Source organism: Cydia splendana, chromosome 12, assembly GCF_910591565.1.
Source record: "Cydia splendana chromosome 12, ilCydSple1.2, whole genome shotgun sequence".
Lineage (NCBI taxonomy): Eukaryota > Metazoa > Arthropoda > Insecta > Lepidoptera > Tortricidae > Cydia > Cydia splendana.
Genome location: NC_085971.1, coordinates 9,116,976 through 9,135,995, shown reverse-complemented (window position 1 = coordinate 9,135,995; position 19,020 = coordinate 9,116,976). Strand labels below are relative to the sequence as shown.

The 19,020-nt window shown below is 40.4% G+C and overlaps 3 protein-coding genes and 1 long non-coding RNA gene across 5 annotated transcripts; 3 read left to right on the top strand and 1 right to left on the bottom strand.

The window, feature by feature from the left end:
- Nucleotides 1-525: 525 nt before the first annotated feature.
- On the top strand, nt 526-1,757 carry LOC134795432 (uncharacterized). The gene is made up of 3 exons (XR_010144815.1): nt 526-712; nt 1,003-1,139; nt 1,636-1,757. It is a non-coding gene; the product is annotated as an uncharacterized LOC134795432 (long non-coding RNA).
- Nucleotides 1,758-1,769: 12 nt separating this feature from the next.
- LOC134795427 (sperm-associated antigen 6-like) lies at nt 1,770-11,664 on the bottom strand. Of its 2 annotated transcripts, none has more exons than XM_063767265.1 (15): nt 11,524-11,664; nt 11,041-11,145; nt 9,846-10,003; nt 9,517-9,563; nt 8,883-8,967; nt 8,410-8,544; nt 7,863-7,976; nt 7,346-7,519; nt 6,777-6,929; nt 6,432-6,584; nt 5,478-5,636; nt 2,659-2,804; nt 2,507-2,567; nt 2,208-2,303; nt 1,770-1,800 (listed from the first exon to the last, which is right to left on the bottom strand). In XM_063767265.1, the coding sequence occupies exons 1-14, from the start codon at nt 11,561-11,563 to the stop codon at nt 2,232-2,234; spliced, it is 1,602 nt and encodes a 533-aa protein (XP_063623335.1). In that variant the 5' UTR covers nt 11,564-11,664; the 3' UTR covers nt 1,770-1,800; nt 2,208-2,231. The 2 variants fall into 2 exon arrangements, with proteins under 2 accessions (XP_063623335.1, XP_063623336.1); XM_063767266.1 differs by having other exon boundaries at nt 9,846-9,979.
- On the top strand, nt 4,560-5,332 carry LOC134795429 (DNA-directed RNA polymerase III subunit RPC7-like). Its single transcript, XM_063767268.1, has one exon. It carries the CDS (start codon nt 4,633-4,635, stop codon nt 5,290-5,292), a length of 660 nt encoding a protein of 219 aa, XP_063623338.1. The 5' UTR covers nt 4,560-4,632; the 3' UTR covers nt 5,293-5,332.
- A 510-nt stretch (nt 11,665-12,174) lies between the features above and the next one.
- LOC134795410 (uncharacterized) lies at nt 12,175-13,494 on the top strand. Its single transcript, XM_063767242.1, has 2 exons — nt 12,175-12,471; nt 13,096-13,494. The coding sequence occupies exons 1-2, from the start codon at nt 12,364-12,366 to the stop codon at nt 13,357-13,359; spliced, it is 372 nt and encodes a 123-aa protein (XP_063623312.1). The 5' UTR covers nt 12,175-12,363; the 3' UTR covers nt 13,360-13,494.
- The last annotated feature ends 5,526 nt before the right edge of the window (nt 13,495-19,020 follow it).

Below are 19,020 nucleotides of genomic sequence, written 5' to 3'. Positions count from 1 at the left end.
ATACCAGGAGACGGCTCTCTAAATGATGAACAACCATAGACAAGCATATATCTAGATATCTTTGAAGATAATTAATTACTGACAAATCTACAGTAATATTTTACTTCATCATATGTTTTAATTATATAATAGGACATGTTTTACGAAGGCCAAACAATCACCTATCCAAGCAAGGGCTGACCTGGAAAATTCCCGGAAAAAGAGGACAAGGTCGCCCACGTACCACCTGGAGGCGCACAGTGGAAAAAGAGGCGGCATCAGTTGGCCTCGGCTGGGCGGAGCTGGAAGAGGCCGCGCTGGACCGCGAAGAATGGAAATCCCTTCTGAGAGCCCTATGTCCCTGATGAGGGATAACAGGATATCATCATATGTTTTAATTTTGCTAAACATTTTTTTTTTGTGTGTTTTCAGGTACGTTTACTGAAGATGAAAAGAAAACCAAATTATGTTACTTATTAACTTATTATGGTTATTATTTGTTGTAAATAATTGTATTGACCTATTAAAATAAATGAGCTACGCATAAATGTAGTTATCTTTTTGAAAATACCGCGAACATCCGCAAAATGCTTGATAAGGCACAAAACTGCGACAGGACCTATCATATACAGATAGCCAGTAAGCAGTTAGAACAGAAACGAGTAACATGCATTTTGTGCAGGTTATTGAAAGTGCTACAAATGTAGAAAGTGACACGACTTGCTTAGTGAAGGTAAAACAATCGTCAAATTTTCATATATAACATTACACCTGTAAGTTTACACATACGAGCTTTACTGTACATCTGCAATCTATGTAGATATACTATTCTATTACTACAGTACCGTATCAAACCAAAAAAGTATCACGGCCATGTCGTTATATAAGTACAGTCAGCTGCAGAGATAGTTATCCCCCTGCAACCTGATGGATTGTTTAACCCTCGCAGCGCTCAAGATTCGATTTTTCTTTTTTGAAGTCTCGTTTGCTCGAGTAAAAACAAGTAGGTCACTATTATTACAGGCTTTACCTGCGACTGTGGCTACAAATTTGGAGGAAGCTCTCGAGAACTTAAAGATAAACTTTAACCGGCGACGTCCAGATCGCATAGAAGCTGAAACTAGTGGTGTTACGATTCTAAACATCTTGGGTGGAATCGAGTAAGTGTTTTAGTAGTTAATAAGTTGGGTTCCCAAAATAATAATACTAATAAAAACTACTAATTCAACATTAAGAAAGATGATGTCTACGGCGCACATAAGAATTTGGGGCCCTTTTGGAAAGTAAATAAAGCGAATTAAACTAACATTTTTCTACGATCTATGATTTTCTGTTTATTATAGGTAATCAAATATACTGTCCTTCGGGGCCCTGGGCACGTGCCCCGTGTCCTTATGGGGCTGTTCATAAATTACGTCATCTATTTTTGACCCCCCCCCCCCTTAAAATCATCCAAAAATCATGCTTCGAATGACCCCGTTTCCTCCTACGTCATGCTACTATCATCCGATGTCCAGACCCCCCCCCCCCCCCCACATTTGAAATGACGTAATTTATGAATAGCCCCTATGGGAAAGACGGTAGTGTGTCTACCTCCACACCTATGATTTACCTTGCTCTATGTAGCTTATACCTCCATCATTTCACATTCAACAGGTACAATGTCTACGGACAATCGATGGCAATGGAAGAATCTAATATAGGAGGAAGGACCGTTAGAGTTCAAAAACTCGTTTGGACCATGGGAAAAACTAGCGTTTGATAGGTCTGTGGCAAAAACAAACGCAATGTCGAATTTAAATAAGTTTTATTAAATAAAATGTAACATTGATCAATTATTACTACACATCGGTAACTCGTGGCATTTAGGGTAGCACTTAAAAGATTAGTTTAATGGGGTTGGCAACTGTCAAAGGTTTGCCTAGATGGCGCCATCATAGCTTGCCCCTTTTTCTATGAGATTTGGCTTAAAGAGCTGGCATCCAGGGTATTAAAAAAACAAAAATTTGACACAATTCTAGGGATTGACGGGGCAAGCTATGATGGCGCCATCTGCTAAAAACTTCCACCGGCCAACCCCATTAATTCCTTTTTTTAGTGGTTTCTTTTTCTCGACTCGTATAGGAAGAACATTGTCACATCACTAGTCTGTTAGAAACTGTCAAGTGCCACGAGTTACCGATGTGTGCTCATCACTAATCTTTTAAGTGCTACCTAAATGCCACGAGTTACCGATGTGTAATTATTACTGTTTAATTTGCATTTTCTACTGTTAATTCACTCTGGCAATCACTAGGTACTCTGTCTGTAAATAGTTCAGGTATCTGGAACAAATAATAATTCTTGTAAGTGTAGGTATGTGATGTGAGGTCCCCAAGCCGCACTTGACTTGTAGAATCTATAGTCCATGACATGATAGAAGTCATAAAATAAAGCACTTGTGCAGTGGCGGGACATGTACATAGCATAATATATGCTTTTAGGTTGGTTGGTTGGTTATTAGAGAAATTGTGTTATTATAAATTACCTGAGGCGTAAATGCTTCTACTCTGTCAAGTAATGAATCTGAGAATCCTGGTGTATAATATCTGAAAACACGAAATAATGGTCCAATGAGGATAATTAATAGAGAGGCAAATAAAGAAATTCCGTAGGCGGTAGGCCCTCGCGTCAGCTTACCTGACTATTTCTTCAGGGAAGCAACTATTTATTATGTTAATGTATTCTTTTAGGGATGTCCCTGGAACTGTATCTATCTCTTGTATTCTTTTCAATGCGCCAGTTGTTACAAAAAGTCTCCTTGCTCTTGCGTCGTTCGGCAATATCTAGAAAGAAACATAGTTCTCAAAAATAAATAAAGTAAAGAAACGATTTTAAAGGCGTATCCAGAATAGTCAATTTTTCGCCAATCTGATTAAATTGCCCGATCGAATCAGAACGTGCGGACGCAAACGCCAATTTGGCTCGCCGAATTCAACCGCCGATAATGACCGATATTACCGAGGAAATGAGGTGCGAACGCAAGAATACCAATTTGTGACGCCAGTATTTTTGTTCTGGGGCATTTTTTCAATTTAGAGGGTTCTAATCTCTAATATCACCATAAATCTAAAATTGGTGATTAAATTGGAGATTGACGCCAATTTCATTTCTGATCAAATCGGTCGATTTGATCATCCCGTCTGGATACCGCTTAAGCTTCATAACATGACTAATATTTGGTACAGATTTACGTTAAAAACTAAGGCCCCGTTCGCACGGCAGCTTTTTCAACGCGCGTTAAAAAAGCGTTTGAATGACACAAATGGATAACCATGTATGTATTCACACGAAGGCGGTTTTTAAGCGCGGCGCTTTTTTATCGAGCACTGTTCGATTTTCGGCGTTGAGCGTTGGCGTCAAACTGAATAGACCATACGGAAATCCGTGTATCTGTTCTCACAAGCGTTGAAAAAGCGCCGGCGCTGCTGTCAGTTGGCTGTCAAGTGTCAATTTTTGGTGTCAATCGTCAAGATTATTATTAGTTTCACCTTAAAAATGTCAACTTATGCTTACAAATTCCTGAAATATTCAAGCTATATTAGTAGTAATAGCAAAAAAGTATGGCTTTTCTGAGATGCGTACGTGGCAGTACGACTCACAAGTGATTTTTAAGCGTTCATATGAACACAAATATTGGAAACGGTAAAAAAGCGCCAACGTCGGGTTTTAACGCAACGCTTTTTAAGCTGTCGTGCGAATGGGGCCTAAGGGTATGCCCGCACGAGCGACTTTGTCTCCGCAATTTTGTGTTTTGTCTGTCGCACTCAAGTGTCGAAGTCCAAGTGCGACAGAGACAAAACACACAAAGTTTCGGAGACAAAGTTGCTCGTGCGTGCCTACTCTAAATTTTGACAAAAACAGATATGATAAGCCAGCTCCACACTCGTGCGCGAATCGCGGCGCGAAGCCGCGAATGCGAGTGTGGAGTCGATTTCGCAGATCTGCGATCTCGACTACACACTCGCGTTCGCGGCATCGCGCCGCGATTCGCGCATGAGTGTGGAGCGGGCTTTAGTTTAGCATGGGGGCGACGACTTTATTGTTTTACAGTGAGACGCCTCATTCTGCTCTCGTATGTTTCTTTTCTCTTAATGAATGTATTAATTATACAGGATATTGACTCTTGGAGACCCTATACATCTCTAAGGATAACTTGATAAACTATATAATCTTATAGTTCTGACACCTAGAGACATTTACACCTCTAAATATTATAGATTTTTTTTTTGTGTTTTGTATCTGTATTTTTTATGTAATTCGACATTAAGAGACCATATACATCTCTTAGTAATTGTAATACGTTAGATTGAATTGTTAGTTTTATTTTATAAAATTGTTGATGTTATTATTTTTGCTTATATGTAAATTCAATGATGACGTGTAAAAGTGCCCTTGTGGCCTATTTGCTGAATAAATGTTGATGTTTGATGTTTGTTTGATGTTTCGATCTCCGTTTTGGTGTTAAAAACATTGTTTTAAACAATTTTACTGAAGTGTCAACTGTCAATGTCATGAGAGTGTCAAAGTTACCGATACCAATATCAACAAAGCAACGTGCAGTCGTGCAGGGATATGTATTAAAAATTGAATGAAACTGTCCATAACATAAAAATGGCAGGACGTGGTCGCGGTCGTGGTAGTACGTTATCGCTAACACATGAGCAGCTGCAGGCGTTAGGCATCGCGCGCGGCGAGAACAACGCACCAACCCTCGCGCCGCCTCCACTATTTCCAAAGCTCGAAGCCAAGCCATTACCTCTCGCCTGTGATGCTGCTACCGACTATATGCTGATAGTTAAGGACCAATTCATTGGATTCCTCCACGACTCGCCCGCATATGTCAAACCGAAAACAAGAACTGACGACGTAGAAAGGTACTCCGACAAGTACAAGCTGCTCGCGATGGACGCTAAACAAGGAAAAGTTTTAGACTGTGTTTGGAACAATATGCCTACGGAGCTCCGACCGCAAGCGCGACGCGTCCGAGCGACGACGCGTAAACGGCGCCTGGACGATCCCTCTGAGATCAATAAGAGATTCCAGACTCTAGAAAAGAAAGAAACGCTAGATGAAAATGACGAACAAATGGAAACAAATGAAGGCGAAGAAACTGTGAAAAAGGTTGAAGCTAATGATGATGAGGACTTGGAAGATGAACAGGAGCCAGAAGATGAACTGGATGATGGGACTGACTATGCTAATAATTACTTTGACAATGGGGAAGATTATGATGAAGAAGATGACAATCTGGATGATGGACCTGTTTACTAAAGTGAACTGTAATAGTGAGTAGACATTCAGTGTAATTATAGCTTTTTTCTACAACTTTAGATACCTCTAAAACTTAGTCATGTTTACCATGAAAATATTATTTGATCATGGTGAAATATAGTACTTACATTGCCTGGTTATCTTCCAATGACTATTACTTTGTAAAAAACATGTGAATGTGGTACCTTAGCATACTGTGCAAGGACATATTTGAGAATGCAAGCCGGTGCAGCATGCAGCAAAGGCTCTAGTGCGGGGCGATGCAGACAGCATTGGAGAGCCTGTTTTAGCGCACAGGAGGTCCTGGCATGCACTTCGGCTGATGACTTCGGATTTGTGTATAACTGTGAATACATAATTTACTCATAAATTAGTGTCTAGATCTGGTGAAAGGGCTGCTAGAGCCTCATATTACAAAAATGCTAGTAGTGCAATCACCAGTTCTAATGCGAGTTTTACACAAGAAAACAGAAAATTTTGTTATAGATATTTCTTGTTAATAATTTAACAAGTCAATTGAAGCTGTGAGCATTTTGGTTTAGTTAATATTAAATATTATGAAATAATAAATCTTGTGTAAATACTTATCACAACACTGTTAGATTTTTTGACCCTTATTGTATAAAGATTGAATTTGGGCCCTAGCCAATATGACAATCGTTGATCACATGACTTTTCTTAGTATTTGTCATCCCAATACATTTTTTCTATTCGTTTGTCAATGTACAACAGGTCTCTTCTTGGCTAGGCCCCCAGTACTATATTAAGTGAACCTGCAACAGCCTGAGCCTGGCGACGGCCAGACTGTGTTGCACGTCATCACCCTCAGTGTTCTAAGGCAAGCCCACTTTGTCAGTAGAAAAACGCGCGCAATTCTAAATTAGTATGAGACTTCCTTCGCGCCTGGATTTTTAAAATTTGTCTCCTTTTTCTACTGAGTAAACTGGCTTGCCAGAGACATATTCAATGAACCTGCAACAGCATGGACAGAGCGTTAGCCACTGCAACTGCCAAAGTGGGCTGTGGCGAGTGCTTCGCGATGTGGCCCAGCGTCCACTCCGCGGCACACAGCTCTGCGTCCTCGCCCTCTGTGTTCTATAGGACCGCAAGGTTCGCTAGCGTACTACTATTAAATGAACCTGCAACAGCCTAGGTAGAGCGTTAGCCACAGCGACGGCCAGGCTGTGCTGTGGTGAATGCTTTGCGATGTGGCCCAGCGTCCACGCCGCTGCACACAGCTCTGTGTCCTCGCCATCCGTATTCTGAAGGATGCTCACTAATACGGCGATGGCCTGCCAAATTACAAAATTACAGTTTGCGTAAAATGTAGGTATCTAAATACGAGCCCCGATGCATTTGTTTTCGTGTAGTCAGACCATTTTTGCTGTGCTTACTCGCCACGACGCAAGATCATCTGCAGTCGAAGATATCGGTATGTTTTGCGGCATGAAGAGAAGGTTTTTCAACGGGGAAGTAATGCACACCTTGGCCTCGATGACAGCCATCGCGAGCTGGTCGGATTGGCCGGCGATGTAGCCGAGCGCCATGCACGCCGGCACTCTGACGCCGCCCGTGTTTTCGTTCAGCAGGTCCACCAGCGGCCCGCAGCCCCCTGTGTTCACCACTAGCTGGGCTAGCTGTTCGAGGAAAATTTCAAGTCAGTAGGGTAAGGTATGTCGAGTCTTGGACTCTTGGATACTATTAGGGTCCTGCAAATGAAATGAAAGACTTTATGATTCTGACTTAATGACGATTTTGCAGACGTGGTAGGCCGGCGAAAACTAGTTCATATATATAACACAGGCATCATCTTGCCATGGTCCGATTTTATAAAGTTAAAATTTTACATCATCATTGGTTACCAGGTGTTAATTGCATCAATGTCGCCGGTTTACATATACATGGATATAAGATATCATTGTGACTTGTAATTCTACAAAATGAAGTCCATCATAATAGGATAGTCGTGATTTACCTACGCGTGCATGTTATAAAGTGCAGATGTTAGTATGCCGCTACTGACTCAGCTCAGCTTTGACTGTTGGTAACTTACATCAACCGACTGCTTGACGATGTCCCGGAGGAGACACGCGGCGGCGCGGCGCACGGGGGCGGCGTCGTGGCCGGCGTGTAGAAGGGCAGGCGGTAAAGCGCCGCCGGCCACCACCGCCTCGGCTAGCTCGGCTCGCGCGCTCGCCACCGCACCGAGCGCGCATAACGTGCTGCGCTGAACGGGGAAATTTCGGGCCGTAATTAGTCAAAATCCTGATTTTTAGAGGTTTTAGTTAGTAGCTGCAAAGGTAATATCTGGGAACTAGACCGGAAATGGAGCTTTTCATCTTCAGCCTACCATTATTAGTTTGCGAGGCACTAGAAGAAAAAGAAGGGTTTAGAATTAGACTGGCGATAATTAAGGCATGGTATCGACACCATGTCATGTAGCACAAGATACCTAACGTATGCTGGCGATTATCCATCAGCGACTAGCTAATACCTTCTACTAAGATTTGCCTTCCTTGTAATAGCTAGTATATAAACAAACAGAACAATAAACGACAAATAATACATACTTTCAACTTTGGGTCCTGGTTCTCCAATGCTCGCACCAGGTGACAAATGGCCCCCGCGTCCACAACTGCTTCGGGTTTATGCTGCGCCAAATCCACCAAGGCACCTGCTGTGATCTGCGAAATCGGATTTAAATCGTATTTATGTAGGATGGGTAATAAGTGCAGTATTTAATATTTGCAGTTGATCACCAGTGAGTAGGTATTAAATTCAAAATATGCCTTTTCTCTCCAGTGGGAAAAGTTAAGGGTCTCTCTGAGACTCGGGGAAGTTAAATCCAAATATCGCCTTTTGCCCTGCAGTGGGCAAAGTTAAGGGTTTCTCTGAGACTCTGGGAAGTTGAGGATGTTCGCATCCGTAGTAATCCGTACCGACAGAGCTTCCACATAAAATGGGTTATCCGCATGCACAAAAAACGGTGCCGTCGCGCTTTTGTTAAATGAATGAGAAGGATCTGGCTTCTGAGTGCGAATATCCTTCCCTCCATTTGCATCAAGCTAATTGACCGAAGAATTTCCGTTCTCTTTTATTTATTGAATTAGTTTATACCTGTTTGAGACTTATCTCCGGCTCCTGAAAGGCTAGCACCAGGAGGGGGAGCGTGCCCGCGTCCACCACCATGCCCGCTAGAACTTCGTTGTGTTTGCCGATGTAGCCCAAAGCCCAAGCCGCGTTTTCTTTCACCTGTCATTAGTATATAGTGACTCATTACGAGTATATTTGGCTCGCTTTAATTTATGGTTTGTTATTAGTATCACAAGTTAGGAAAATTGGTGTAAAAACATTACCCTCCTTCTGACGCAGTCGGATAAAAATACATACCTACCTACAATTTTGACACAGGCCATAATTCTATTGTGATCACTTTTCTGACAGAAGTTTCAACTTATGCTTTACTGTTAATATAGGTACTGTGTGTGTGTGTGTGACCCTATAAGGATATGGTAAAATTTTGTTAACAATCTAGTACTTATGTTTAAAATTATGTAGGTATATGAGTAACACGTAATTTTAAGAGTGACCTGGGTGTCAAAGTCATCAAGACACGATACGATGTGCTCGAGAGCTCCGAGTCGAACAATGGACGAAGCAACATCCTCATTGTGCCTGTAATACGAAATATTGTCAACACGAATATAAACATATAAGTAGACAACGAACTTCTAAAACGATAAAAGAGCAAACATTTTCAAATAAGTAGGTAATTAAAAGACAAACAATTTAGTTTATGAATACAATTTAATAGGATAGAAACAAACTGCAGCGCCTGTTGTTTGTTTTTAGGGTTCCGTACCCAAAGGGTAAAAACGGGACCCTATTACTTGCTATTACTAAGACTCCGCTGTCCGTCCGTCCGTCCGTCTGTCACCAGGCTGTATCTTATGAACCGTGATAGCTAGGCAGTTGAAATTATCACAGATGATGTATTTCTGTTGCCGCTATAACAACAAATACTAAAAACAGAATAAAATAAAGATTTAAGTGGGGCTCCCATACAACAAACGTGATTTTTGACCAAAGTTAAGCAACGTCGGGCGGGGTCAGTACTTCGATGGGTGACCGTTTTTATAGATAATGGTACGGAACCCTTCGTGTGTGTGCGAGTCCGACTCGCACTTGGCCGGTTTTTTATTTCTACTTACTGTTGTTACTTACTTTGCAATAGCCCGCATAAGGTACAGTGCAGATCTTTTGTAAAATACCTGCAGATAAAAGAAAAGGTAGGTATTGTACATATTTAAATATCTTTGTTTTTATTTAAATACAGTCCGCTCATATTCGAAGCAAACCAACCCATTTTGGCAATTCCTCATTAGGTGTAAATATTACCTACTTGTACTTTTATGCAAAAACCGCAAGACCGATCAAGATCGAACGTCACTGAATGGCCTCTGCCCTAACTAGGGGGGGGGGGAATAAGATCTCCAGAGAACAAAAGCAAGCTGCACCGTGCCGACGTCGGTGTGCAGTTAGTAGGTACTCACGTTGTACTTGTTGAGGTTTTCTAACACGATGGTAGCCATGCCAGTCGCGAGTAGCTGCCGCGCCAGGCCCTCGTCGTGTTCGGCCATCCTCGCCACCGCTACCACCGCGCACTGACGCACCGTGCTGCACGGGTCTGAGAGCAGCGGCCGTAGGAGCTCTTTGGACATTTGGACAAAAATTAATTTATGGATATCTACCGGACCCCACAAGTAAAAGTTCTAATCATGCGCACATTATACAAGAGCTATTTAAGTTCTTTCATCCACATAACCATTTGATCCCTCATTTTAGGACGTTAAGACAGAATATTGTCAACGAATACTTAATACCTAGAAATGTTACGTGGTCTCCTCTACACGATGGGCCAACGCCGGCCACTCCAAGGGACGCATTTATGCGTTAGAGGGAGCAAGTGATATTGCTATCTCATTCTACCGTATTGCTGCGTCCCTTGGAGTGGCCGGCGTTGGACCATCGTGTAGAGGAGCCATTACATAAAATGGTTTTATGGGCTCTAATTGCCGGGAATCACCCTTTAAGATATATAAGGGCAGATGGTTTTAACCTTTTACCGTCATATTAGTCGCACCCAAACATCTTCACACTATCCATACTAATATTATAAATTATAAATATATATATATAATATTATAAAGGCGAAAGTGTGTCTGTCTGATACCTCTTTACGCTTAAGCCGCTGAACCGATTTAGTTGAAATTTGGTATAGAGATAGTGAGTCCCGGGGAAGGACATAGGATATTTTTTATGTCGGAAATCATCCCTGAAGAGAGTGCAGGGGGTGGAATTGAAAGAGTTAATGAATTGCCTAATAATTGAAGTAAGCAATGCGCGAATTGAATGATTGCTATTAGGATTATCCAGGCGCCATACCTCTACTTTAGCTGCTGTCACTAATTCCACGCAGACGAAGTCGCGGGCAAAAGCTAGTATCTCTATATATTTCGTAGGTTACGGATCAAATATCAGAATAAATCCAATACTTTCACAACCAACAAGTTTTATCAATTGACGCCACACCCTACATGGCGACCCTGCCATGATTCAAAAATGGAATTTTCTGATACCCAAATCGATGAAATTGCTCTGACTTAATAAAAACAACAAATACAAGTTCCTATACAAGTTGTACCATAATAAATAAAGTCGTTAATAACAATGACGTAAGATACAAACCTAATACCCCGACGCTTTCCAAACATTTAACATTGGACGCCCTCGTTGCCAGCTCTGCCATGGCTTGGACGAACGCCACTCTGGATTTCTGATACGTTTCGAAAACTGAAATGGTTCAAAACAAAAGACAGGTAGAGATCAAAGTAGGTAAGGTACCCACTTGTTAACTATTAGGTAGTGACTTAGCTACTTAATGAGGAAAGGCACCTAAGGTCATTTTGGAAAAGACCGCGCGCCTATCAGGCAAGACTTCAAGCAAAGCTCTTCCTTTCCGACTGTTATGAGTGAAGTACGTAGGTATACAAATACGAGTAAAGTTCTTGCCATATGACGGTGTTCTTAACCAAAAATGTTATATGACGGTCTTCCCCACTTGGACCTTAGTTCAACTTCAGTATAATGATTGTCGTATTGAAATTCAATTCAGGTTACATCTCGTTTTACATTGCGCGGAAAACTAAATAATATGTGTTAGGTACTTACTCAATTGTATATTCTTTGGACTGCTCATAGAGTGACTCATGATTATTGGAGTTTTATAATACAAACAAAGAAATGTTTTTAATCAAATAATAAAATCTTGTATGCATAAAAATACTTTGAAGTTTAGTTATTTGTCAAAACAACGCCCATTAGACAAATACCAATGTAGGTTTTTATAGCTTTTCATAGTATCGGCCAGTTATTTTAGATTTAGGTACCAAAAAAGTATTTAACATATAGTTGATTCGCTCTAGGTTGTTATAAAAAAACCATTCCAATTTTTTCATGTCTACGTTTTTTTTTACCGCCATACAGACAGCGTACAGCGGCCTTCAGAACTGTGCAAAATTGCCTTTAATTCAACTTAGTGTCTCTTGTTTTTCACATCATTTCAATTGACCGGGGATTAATTCTCATATCATGCCGAGCGCATCGCGTTAAATGTACCATTATAAGTGAAACCTCGGGACATTGCCTACCATTTATAACTGGAAATTACCTTAAACTGGTCGCCCAGGTTAAGCGCTAGATTAGGAATGAGAACCGACAGCGCCCGCGCAGCCAGCCGAACGCGAAGGCCATACGCCGACGTCACTTACACGTCGTTATATTTACCTATAGCTATACCGCTACACGTGTGGTGCCATTGTGGCCCGACGTGTGCAGTGCCTACCTGGCAGAGTTCACTAACACACGACCGTACGCGTGCGTTATATATGATTATTATATAAATATTGCGCATAGCCATTGTTAAAAATGACCCTGATTGTTCGACGGTGATTACCCGCGACTGCGAGCCAGTGTTTAATCGTACATAAGTGCTAGTGTGAATCGGCCAGGATGCCGTATATAATGGTTATGGGCAGCCTGAGTGCGCCCCATCTCTCTAAGGACGAGGGCGCGACGGTATACGGGCTGAAGAGTGAGGAGCGAGCAGCATTAGTGAGGGTACGTTTGTTTAACGACTCAATAACAGATCTACCGGCTTGTTTATTTTGTATTTCAATTAGTGTAAACAGCGAGCTGGTTAACTTTTCGCTTAGTATCCGATGTAACTCAACTGGTAAATGTGGTCAACTCTTCTTCACTTTAAACTACTTAGGGCCATACTTGCACCATTCCACTAACTCGAGGTTAAGCGGTTAAACCGTTAACCCAGTGTCAAATTGTACTGGTAACCATGGTAACTCCAGGTTTAATCGGTTAACCCCGGGTTAGAGAATGGTGCATGTGGCCCTTAGTTACATGATTTGTATTCGAATAATATCAAGATTGTACCTATAAAGTTTAATGCTGTCGCGGCCGGTTGAGTTACTTGAGTTTTAGATCACGAAACTTAACTCTATTTACCTACTCTGAAGTTTGTTGAGTAACACGACTGTAGACATTTCAAATAAGCAAAATACCCATTTTAGAAATCAATCCGTAAGCCTGGCCTGCCCACGCTCTCTAAACAATACCTAAATCAAAAGGAAATATTATATTTTATAGTCTTGCAAGTCACTTGCCCATAACCGTGTTCACAGCATATAGTTACGGGTTAAGATTGCTAATACAGACCTTCATTTCCAGGAGCTGAACTCCTCCTTCAACATGTCGGTCGCAACATCATCAGACCAAGAACGCACAGTTCGCGTGGCACAAAAAGGCCTCACCCTAGTGGTCGTGAACCGACTCCACGCCATCCTCGGGTACGACGTCGTGTCCCACGCCATGGCCATGACCAACGCCAACCGCGAGCTGATCTCGTTCACCATGTACAAGAAGTCGAACAGGGACCACCACGGACATAGCAGTCATAAAGGCCACTCACACGGCAACGTCGTCACGCTTTGAAGAGACTACATTAAGAGTTACTAAGTACTTAGCTTGCACGTAATGATAAGCGAGGCATGATGAGATTGACGAGGACGTGCGGTATCATGTTAATTGTTATTTAATTACCAAGTAATGAAATAAAAACATGGGATTCATAAATTATTGTAATATATTACTTCCTATTTTAAAAACAAAGAATACCTAATCGTAATAGCTAGCACATAACGACTTTTTGCAGCGATAGGTCGATTGGAAGGCCATTTTATATGGGCGACAGGGGTTCTTAACCTACCTTTTTCGTGCGTTTTTTTAGGTGTAGGTACTCCCCTCCTTTTTTTAATAATCGGTATATCGATAAAGCATCTTACTATGCCCGTGCTGTTTCGTAATTGATTAAGACCGTACCGCTGCAAAAAGTTGCCAAATGAGACGGCTAAAAATATAACAATATAAAAAGCTATGTCAGTCTTAACAATAGAAACTTAATAGTCAGCTTACCGATATGGCCATAGTGGAATGTATACATATAAAAGTAGAAAATCGTCTACAACGGCTAGACTACTAGAGTTAGACCAAGATAAGTCTGCAACGATTTTGATAGCACAGTTAGCACACGCAGTGCAAGTGTTATTAATACGTCATAATGTCATAGAAGTCTGACGTTTCCAATATTACATTTTATGGCATCTCGCTTTAAAAATTGGCATTATTGCACATACATTTTAAAATTCGAATCATCGATACAAGCCCATATAACCATTCCAGTCGCAGAATCACAAAGTGGTAACTAAATGTCAGATGTGTCGTAACAGAGTCCACACAATGTGTCTAGAATTGTTTCGAAACAAAGTGTCGTCGCCGTGTCTACACTTTTCCGTAACAAGGTGTCGACACATTTGTGTGCACTTTGCGTGCGGTTTGCGACTAAATCTGACAGCAAATTTGTGACAGCAAATGTCAATATAAAATACCTCTTGAAAACCAAGGTTTGTCAAACTACTATTAGTGTCTCGTGTGCTCGTAATTCTAGTAAGTCATCATGGGCAATGCAAATGATAATAATCGACCGAAACCATATAAACACCCAACACCCGTCAACCTTTTACAGAAAAGTTTTTAAAGAAATTCAATAAGCTACTTAGGTCAGGCAACGAATGCTCCAAAAGTTGTAGAGGGAAATGCTCGGACACAATTTTTGACTCCGTAACTCGGTTTGACAAGTTAGGAGGTGAACATATCAAAAGTCCCCGGCCGTAGCCCTTGAGCGGGGGGGGAGAGAGGGGGCTTTGAAGGTCCCATTTTCCCGTTTTTCGATTATATCTCGGAAACTATGCATCTCAGCGACATGGCCACTTATACAAAATGAAAGTTTATTTAATTTGTTACAAGTTTATTCAGTCAATTTTTTCGATATGTTGAATAGTTTTTGAGATATCCGCTCTTGAAAGTTTATTTAGGGCTCTCCATTTTATCTTGATATATATATCTATATCAGTGAAGGTGCTAGGCCGTGTTTGGTATCGTTTTCGTATAAATCTGGGGTGCTGAATCCATTTAAGATATCACATTGACACCATTCCACAAAATAAAAATAAATCTTTTTAGGGTTCCGTACCTCAAAAGGAAAAAACGGAACCCTTATAGGATCACTCGTGCGTCTGTATGTATGTCCGTCTGAATACACAAAATAGTTCTTTACATATAGATGACAGGAAAACCTATTAGAAATGTGCAGTCAAGCGCGAGTCGGACTTAATGTACGGAACCCTTAATACGCGAGTCCGACTCGCACTTGGCCGGTTTTTTTGAAACTCTTCTTGACGCTTAACCGCTGAACCGATTTCGTTGAAATTTGGTATAGAAATAGTTTGCGTCCCGGAACAGGACATAGGATAGATCTTATAACCAAAATCATCTTTTGAAGGTGTGAAAAGTGGCGTGGAAATTTGTACGGGAAATCAATAACCGCTGAACCGATTTATATGAAATTTGGGATGGTCTACATCTTTGATTTAGTTAAAAATGATGAAAAAACATGACTTCAAACCTAAACTTAAACAGTATTCTTCAAGAAGTCAATTCTGAATTCCCCCCTACACCTCATTTCACACCTTTAAAGGATGATTTTTGAGATAACTTATTATATCCTGTCTCGGGACTCAAAATATATGTGTACCAAATTTAAATTAAAACTGTTCAGCAGTTTAAGCGTGAAGAGGAGTTTAAAAGAAAGTATTTTAATAAGTTTATATGTTTTTACTTCGGAATGGTGTCAATGTGATACCTTAACTAAATGTGGTACTGCGAATTTATACGAAAACGATACCAAACATGGCCTCGTAGCTTTACTGTTGTAGAAGTTAAAATAAAATTGAGAGCCCTAAATTCTTATTACTTGGCCAAACTTGTGTAGAAGGAAAAGGTAAAATAAAAGTCTTCGGCAGGAATATAAGACACAAATATATATTTTTTTTGCGTTACTATTTCATTCATCAAATATAAACATACCTTGATTATACTATTCTAGTGAGATCCTCATAGATAAACAAAAACATTTACTTAAAAAATTACAAGGTCGAAATGTCACGGAACTTGTGAGAGTAATATGTGAAAAATATAAACTTTTATGACAAAAAAAATCTGGACACAATTTAAGAATCACCCAATTGCGTCGAGGAATCATCTGTATTTTTGCTTGTTTCATTACCTCCTCGCTTCTTTTTTGTCCTTTGTATTCTGTAGCAATTTGTTAGATCTGAAAATAAAGATAACTTGCGTCGTCACGGATGTCGATTTATAGGTTTTAGGGAGTGCAGAATTCGAAAACGATGATCATTTTATAATCCAAGATGGCGGCTACGTATTTTGTCATAAAAGTGGAATCCAAAATAGTCATCATTTTCGAAATCTGCGCCCCCAGAAACCTATAAAACGACATCCATGACGACTTTTATGACATAGTGCATGGCCGCCATCTTGGAATCCAAAATAGTCATCATTTTCGAAATCTGCGCCCCCTAAAACCTATAAAACGATATCCATGACGACTTTTATGACATAGTGCATTGCCGCCATTTTTAAATTGAAAATGTTATCATTTTCGAAATCTGTGCCCCCCAAAACCTATAAAACGACACCCATGCCGACTTTTATGACATAGTGCATGGCCGCCATTTTGGATTCCAAAATGGTTATCATTTTCGAAATCTGCGCCCCCTAAAACCTATAAAACGACATACATGACGACTTTTATGACATAGTGCATGGCCGCCATCTTGGAATCCAAAATGGTCATCATTTTCGAAATCTGCGCCCCCTAAAACCTATAAAACGACACCCATGACGACTTTTATGGCATAGTGCATGGCCGCCATTTTGGATTTCAAAATGGTCATCATTTTCTAAATCGGGGCCCCCTAAAACCTATAAAACGACATCCATGACGACTTTTATGACATAGTGCATGGCCGCCATCTTGGAATCCAAAATGGTCATCATTTTCGAAATCTGCGCCCCCTAAAACCTATAAAACGACACCCATGACGACTTTTATGGCATAGTGCATGGCCGCCATTTTGGATTCCAAAATGGTCATCATTTTCAAAATTGGGGCCCCCTAAAACGTATAAAACGACATCCATGACGACTTTTATGACACAGTGCATGGCCGCCATTTCGGATTCCAAAATGGTCATTATTTTCGAAATCGGCACTCCCTAAAACCTATATATCGACACCCATCTCGACTTTTATGACAAAGTGTTTTGCTACCATCTGCATGCAAGACATTTCTATTATTTTTACGTACAAAAATGGCCCCCTGTCAACTTTCAATCGAGATTTAATCGATAATTTATTCGATTAATATTCAGATTAATTCAATTTCAATCTATGTTAGGTCGACTAAACTAATCGCGATTAAAATTTGAATATTTCATTTTTTTATTCCATTAATTAGTCGAATAAACAGTTAATCGATTAATGCCCATCTCTGACCACGGCATTTTTACACTTTGAGAATATCTGAAAACAAATCAACACAAGGAGCCATTTTGCAAATCCAGTAACATACCAGTAACTTTGTTATTACTTTTGACAGCGCGTGTCATGTGTCAACACAGAGTCGACACAAAGTCGAAACATTGCAACTACTTTGTGACTGCAATATTTCTCAGCCTTAAACCATATTTATACATCATAATTAACAAGTTTCGTAGTATGTAAAGCGTTATTTCTGTTATTTAAGTATAGTATACGCATCGAAGTACTAAAAATGCTTCAAATAATATAGTTATGAACACAGGCACTGAGAAGTAAACAATTTCATTTCCGGATAAACTAAAACAATGTGGTGGCGCGTTGATTATATTACACTTAGTTTATCAAATCACTCGAGCAGTTTAATTCCCCATAATAATTTAAGTCCTATTGTAATATAAATGCAAACAATATATAATTACGTCTTGTAATCCGTTTTAGAGATGGCGTATTAATGTCACTTATTTTTATTTAAGTATTTTTCTATCTGACAGTTTCCATTTGACAGGAACAAAATGAACGAATGAACGAATGATTTTGGCATAAAGTAGTCGCAAACCCGAAACAATGTGTGCACACGGCGACCACACTTTATGTCACTTTGTGTCATGTGTCGACCCTTCCCCATTTCTGGTAACTGTGTCGACACGGCGACGACTCTGCGACTGGAATTGTGACCGAAACAGACGGTGTCGACACAAGATGTGTCAACACCGCGTCGTAACGGCGACTGGAAATGGTTGTATGGGAGGCACAAAGGAAAAATTATACGCGTTAACCTCAATAAAAAAAAATGTCGGCGATTGAGCCCTGGGTTGTCATCCAAGAGACCACAGTAATCCGTATGTCCAACTTAATAAACTTGTCCATTAAACTCATTAAAGTAAGGACGCTAAGCACGAAGAATATCTTACATTGACCCGCCTGTTCCTATCTCTATCGCACCCGCGTAATTATATTGCTGTTCCGCTCTTACTGCCAGCAGTCAATGACACTGTGCGAGCGGGACGGCAAACGAAAGTCCTCGTGCTTGGCGTCCTCACTTTACCTTAACGATGATGGACTTCTAGAAGTTTTGTTTGCATTATGCACTTATATTGTAGCCATTATGTAAGCTTACTATGGATAAGGATCGTTTGCGTTTCCTTTGTGCTTTTTAAAAATGGTTCAATAACAAAAAGTTCCACACAAAAACAGTTAATAATTTAACTCGAATATCAACACTAAGAGTATTCCTTTCTTTCGTGACACGTTCATTGGCATTCTCAAGTAATAAATAAAAACTATAAAGATCATTGCACTTGTTAAAAAATCTACATCATCAACTGTTCCTACCCTCTTTTAACTTCTGCAAGCGTCTCAAGTTGAAAATACGGCTAGCACAGGAGTGGCGCGAGATAGACCACCTGTCCTTCTCTAATTAATAAACTTAGAAAAAGGCATTACAGGTGACACTCATACAAAGAAAGTTTAGTTCATTCCATTCGTGCTAGCTTTCGTGAATCAACCTGTAGAAATCACCAGATTTTAAAAGAGCCAGAAATGTTGTTTTCAGTGATCTAAGAATTATTTATTGTTTGGGTGGCTTGAAGATCCGCAAACCTTCTTCAGTCTCATGCGGCTCACGAGTCACGAGCCGCT

Excerpts from the sequence above, each read along its gene's own strand:
- LOC134795427 (XM_063767265.1), bottom strand. The coding sequence starts at position 11,563 with ATGAGTCACTCTATGAGCAGTCCAAAGAATATACAATTGA. Across the intron at positions 5,637-6,431 it reads CTCTACCTAGGCTGTTGCAG|TTATACACAAATCCGAAGTC; the intron begins GTTCATTTAATA and ends ATGTATTCACAG. Across the intron at positions 2,568-2,658 it reads TTCCCTGAAGAAATAGTCAG|ATATTATACACCAGGATTCT; the intron begins GTAAGCTGACGC and ends TCGTGTTTTCAG.
- LOC134795429 (XM_063767268.1), top strand. The coding sequence starts at position 4,633 with ATGGCAGGACGTGGTCGCGGTCGTGGTAGTACGTTATCGCTAACACAT.
- LOC134795410 (XM_063767242.1), top strand. The coding sequence starts at position 12,364 with ATGCCGTATATAATGGTTATGGGCAGCCTGAGTGCGCCCCATCTCTCT. Across the intron at positions 12,472-13,095 it reads AGCGAGCAGCATTAGTGAGG|GAGCTGAACTCCTCCTTCAA; the intron begins GTACGTTTGTTT and ends CTTCATTTCCAG.